The sequence below is a fragment of the Cynara cardunculus genome (assembly GCF_001531365.2).
Source record: "Cynara cardunculus var. scolymus isolate 2C chromosome LG 2, CcrdV1, whole genome shotgun sequence".
Classification (NCBI taxonomy): Eukaryota; Viridiplantae; Streptophyta; class Magnoliopsida; order Asterales; family Asteraceae; genus Cynara; species Cynara cardunculus.
The window spans coordinates 13294169-13299625 of record NC_037529.1 but is presented as its reverse complement, the minus strand read 5'-3'; the positions used below and the strand labels follow the sequence as shown (position 1 = coordinate 13299625).

The following is a 5457-nucleotide window of genomic DNA, read 5'->3' as shown; positions in this document are numbered from 1 at the left end:
GTTTTTTAATTCAATTATTAATTATAATTTATTTAGGTGTAATGACGAAATTAATTATTTTAGATTTTATAATGTAATAATTTTTACAAAGACAATACCTAAAAATTAGTTTTTAGAATTTTGTCTATAATATTATATATACATAGAAGTTCATGGCCATTGAATCAAACAATGCAAACCACAATGTTGATGTTAAATTGGTGTGAACTTGAGTTTCAAAGATCAAAGTATCTCGACGTCTTAGGTTCGAATCTAATGAGTAATAAAAATCACCTTGTGGAAATGGAGGTTCAAATGTGATGTCTCTGGTTTATTTGCGTTGGATATCCAAGTTAATAAAAAAAAAACAATGAACATGCTTTATTCATAAATCAATTTGATAAACCATGAAACTGTAAAAATCATTTTTATTTTATAAAGAATTTATATATATAATTCTGTGACTTTTTTTGTATTTTTAAAGACATAAATTGTTGCTATACATTGATTGGTTTTCGGTTTATATGTAGTTTTTTAGTAACACATAAATGGAAAAGTAGGAAACGAAAACATTGTAAACCAGATTTAGAGGTCAAATTTTGGTTTAAATTTCTAGAAAAAATACGCTCATGTTATACTTAAATTTATATTTATTAGTAAAAGAACCATATATATATATATAGAGAGAGAGAGAGAGAGAAAGAGAGAGAGACTCGAGATCATATGAGATCAAAAGTTTTTCATAAGACCCGTAAGACCAATTCTCAACCTTTGGATTAGATCTACAATCTGACAATTTAAACATTCATAAACGTCATGAGACTTCTCAAAAATCACAAAATTGTCACCGTGCAACTTTAGACTATTAGCTCATTAGCTTATAAAGTTGATCAATGAACATAAATTTGTCTTACGAGTCTCACGAAAAACTCTTAATCTCACGTGAACCCAATCATATATATATATATATATATATATATATATGTGTGTGTGTGTTTTTTATTTGATGTTTTTGTTTTTCCACAAAAAACTATTTACTCTCCCATTCCTTGTCACCCTTTTGTTTCCTTATATAAACCTAGCCACACATTCAGGAACCCAACCAAAAACACAAGAGACACACACATACTCTCTCTCTCTCTCTCTAACATACTCTCCTCTAGCTTTTCACAAACGCAAAAACACAGTTACAGGATCAGGTAGTGATGGTGATCATGAAACCTGAGAAATCCCTATCAACGACCATGAATGCAAGAATCATGGGTTCCGGAAAAGAAACTCTGGTTCTAGCTCATGGCTATGGCGGAGATCAGTCTGTTTGGGACAAGCTTTTGCCTCAACTCACTCAGACCTATCAAGTTCTTGTTTTCGACTGGAGCTTCTCCGGCGCCATTAAAGATCCAAACACTCTCTTTGATCCTCTCAAATATTCCACTTATGATGCTTTTTCCGATGACCTAATCGCCCTTCTTGAAGAGTTGAACTTGGATTCAACTGTTTTCGTCGGCCACTCTATGTCTGGCATGATCGGATGCATTGCTTCCATCAAAAAGCCTCACCTCTTCACAAACCTCATCCTTGTTGCATCATCTCCAAGGTATCTCTCTCTCTCTCTCTCTCTCTCTCTCTATATATATATATATATGTATATATATATATATTTCGATTTATGTTTAGCTTTTCGGGGCTGTATTTAATTACAATTAACACAGATTTTCAAAAATGGAGCAGGCACGTACCTAATCAAATATTGTAATATAGTTCATTCGAATTATTTTCCCAAAATAACAATAATATTAAATGTGAAAAAGAAACAACAAATAGAATATTAAATAAAAGGCAAGAGGAACGATACAGATAATGCTGAATGTGTCAACTGAATAGGTAAAGCATGCATTAAAGTGTAGTACCTTGTGCATAATCAAACAAACTCTTGGTCTTAATCATTAAAGTTTAAAATTGGAATTAATTAGAATAGATAGAGACCAAACACCAAAAACCTAAGTTGTATATATATGTTGTGAGTTGTGACCACTTGAATTATTATGTATTGACAAAAACAAAAAACTTTGCTAAATATGTCAAACAATTATTCATATTTTAAAATTAACGTTTTTCTATTTTCTATTTTCTATTTATTAAAATTATTTTTTTATCAATCAAAAAAATATTGTAATTCCTCTTCTTTTTTCAACCTAGAAATTTGTAGTATCATTTTGTTTAATAATAGATTATGATGGTTCTTTTTATTATAAACATGGTCGTTTCTTAGCATGTTAAATGTGAGATTTTGAACAGGGTCCTCGAAATTTTAGGACCTAAATTTACATGTGTATAGGGTCTTTTATCGAATTGTATAAATTTATAGACGAAATTATTTTGGTTCAAACCGTTAAGAGGTTGTTTGGCAATTGCTGAATGATTTGGTACAGAATGATTAAGTGGTCAGAATGATTAATAGACTCTCATGATATAGTGCAAATTGAAATATAATTGTTTGGTATTTGTATATGATGAAATTATGGCTCTTAATGGTTAAGGGAGATCCAGGATACAAAATCATTCAGAGGGTTTAGAACCATTAAGAGATAGATTTTTTTTTTGTCAAACAAGATTCACCTCTTAACGATTCAGAGACTGTCTCTTAATGGAACTATTAAGAGGTAAACAAACAACCCCTAAGTGTTTGGTTTTATGTTCAAATCATTAATGGTTTAGGTTTAGTTTCAGATTGTTAATTGTGTTAGGTTTAGCCCATTTTTGTTCTTAACATATATTATCTGTTATCTCATTTATGCAATGTAATTAAAAGTTTTGGATGTAGCAGGGTCTCCAAAAAATTAAAACGTCCCTGATTATAAACATTGAAAAGGCAAGCTAGTAATTTAAACGAATTTTATATATTTATATCTAAAACAAATCTATTTAAAAAATTAATATTTTGATATGTATTTTAAAAGTATATTTTGCAAAATATACACATCTATTTTATGTTATGTTAACAACGATACTGATTTTAATAGATGTCAAATATGTTTATATATATATATATATATATATGTATGTATGTATGTATGTATGTATGTGTGTGTGTCATTAAATAAATTATGCTTATAGAAACAAATAATTACATGTCATATATAAAAATATTACAATAAATTTAATAAAACGTTTTTAATTAGTGTCATAATATTTTTCTAGGAAACTTTTGAAGTAGAGGGTCATGTTAATTTTTTTATATTATACTAAAAGTGTCTTATAAATACATTATATGAAAATTTCCAAATAATTTCTTATAAAAACACTAATAAGACGTTTCTATCAACTTTTTGTAATATTTTTATATATGACGTACTATTTTTTGGTTTTTAAAAACGTAAGGAGGTGGGTTGAAGAGAACATAATCAAAATAAGAGAACATGAAAACGATAAAATCACATGTGATTTTACACCGAAAACGAGCGATCATGGTACGACCTAAGTCAAGGGTCAAGTTGTCCATGCACTCTTGTATTGCATGTTTTGTAATCGCATCTAATTTCAGTATAAAAACACATGTGATTTGTCCATTCTCATATTCTTTTATTTTAACCATGCTCTCGTTTGAATATTCTTCTAAACATAAGTTCTATAAAATAGTTAAATGGACTATTTAAACATATTCTAAATCCTACAAAACATACTCTTATTATAATCCATATATATATCCTTAAATAAAAATAACGATTAAATAAAAGTATATGCTTTAAGAAACAAATATCATTGTGCTCGAAAATCTACTTAATTTTGACTTTTTTTTTCCAATAAGTTTGAGGCAGTCTTAGGTTTTATATTTGTTTCCATTTCCAATTTTGTAAGTTATAAACAAATCATAACCAAGTTTATGATTAATACTTAGGGGTCGTTTACCTAAATGTTTACCCAATAAACACTTACTAATAGAAGTCAACACTATAATTTATTTTGATGCGTAAGATTTTAGTACATCAAAACATATCGAATGTAACAATTTACTGGGTAAGAGTCTCCATCATCACTTACCGGATAAGACTCTCCATCTTTCATATCGCTCTTACCCGGTGAGATTCTTAGCACTTCTCATATTCACCCGATGAGAAAATTTATGCGTTAATCACTTACCAAGTAAGTGTTTAATAAACGGCCCCTTAATCATTTGGTAAACTAATTTTGCATGTTTTGAAAAGAAAACGAATGACTGGTTTTTTATTATTTTTTAAATGTAAATGCAAATTTTAATAACAAAATAGTTGATTTTTTCTATCATGATATTTAGTTTTTGAAATTTCTGATGATGAAAAGTCAGACACAATAGTTTTAAAAAAGTAAAAAAGGCGACGACTTTATAAAGAAACGTGCATTCAGGACCACTCAAATTACAAATTTTAAGATCATTTAAATGTCGTGTTTCACTTATTTCATGTTGATGATTGTTGATCTATTTTTTTTTTTTCTGTCTGACGATTAATTCATAATAACAAAAATGATCTTTGCAGTTCTATGTATAACTCCAACTAATTAATTTGCTATTTTAGGTACGTAAATTCTGAAGGTTACGAAGGAGGATTTGATATCACATACATTGAACAATTATTCTCTAGTATAGAATCGAACTATGACGAGTGGGCATCTGGTTTTCCTTCTGTTGTTATTGACAAAAATGATCAAGAATCTGTCAAAAAGTTTGAGAAAATCTTGAAAAGAATGAAACCCGAGATTGCCCTTTCAACAGCCAAAACCGTATTTCTATCGGACCATCGTGACATCCTTGAAAAGGTTGTGATCCCATGCACCATAGTCCAAACAACAAACGATATCGTGGTTCCCATCCAAGTTGTTGAGTACATGAAGAAGATGATCAGGGGAGAATCAGTGGTCGAGATGATTAATACTGACGGACATTTTCCTCAACTAACTGCCCCTCTTAAGCTTATCGAAATATTTGATAGAGTGATGAAGATTTGAATTCGGGATAAGGGTACTTCATTAATTTTCTTCTTTTTTTTTCAGAATTTATTTTCTATTTTGGAGCATTAGCCGTTTGAAAATAGTATATTATCATATCTATGTGTGTGGTGGTTGGTCTGCGGTAGATATGTTAAGATGGCCTTGTGGTCATCGTATTGTTTCAATTGAATTTGTTGACTTTTTTAGTCAAACTATACGACTTATAGAATTTTGTCATAAATGTGTTTGTAGTGTTTGAAAACAATTTGTTTTTGATCAGTTATTTGTCCATAATTGAGTTTTCCATTTTTGATCGTTCAAACATTAAACCGTTTCTTACAAGTCAAACCAACAAATATATGTATAAAACTTATAGTATGCTGGATGAAGGTTCGGTTAAGAACTACAATTCTATTGCAAAAATGGGAAATCATCGAGAGCGCATCACACATTCTTATTCATCATGAATAATGAACGTGAATTTTTTACAACATTTATGATAAATGTCTCAAA

General features: G+C 29.4%; 1 protein-coding gene across 1 annotated transcript; it reads left to right on the top strand.

Annotated features, from left to right (window-relative positions):
- Positions 1–1085: 1085 nt before the first annotated feature.
- Positions 1086–5222, top strand: LOC112506697 (strigolactone esterase D14). The gene is made up of 2 exons (XM_025110932.1): positions 1086–1576; positions 4533–5222. Exons 1-2 carry the CDS (start codon positions 1185–1187, stop codon positions 4960–4962), a joined length of 822 nt encoding a protein of 273 aa, XP_024966700.1. The 5' UTR covers positions 1086–1184; the 3' UTR covers positions 4963–5222.
- The last annotated feature ends 235 nt before the right edge of the window (positions 5223–5457 follow it).

Bases quoted from the DNA above. Each gene is read 5' to 3' on its own strand.
- LOC112506697 (XM_025110932.1), top strand. From the start codon at position 1,185: ATGGTGATCATGAAACCTGAGAAATCCCTATCAACGACCATGAATGCA. The intron at 1,577-4,532 runs GTATCTCTCTCT...TTGCTATTTTAG, and splicing joins CTTGTTGCATCATCTCCAAG to GTACGTAAATTCTGAAGGTT.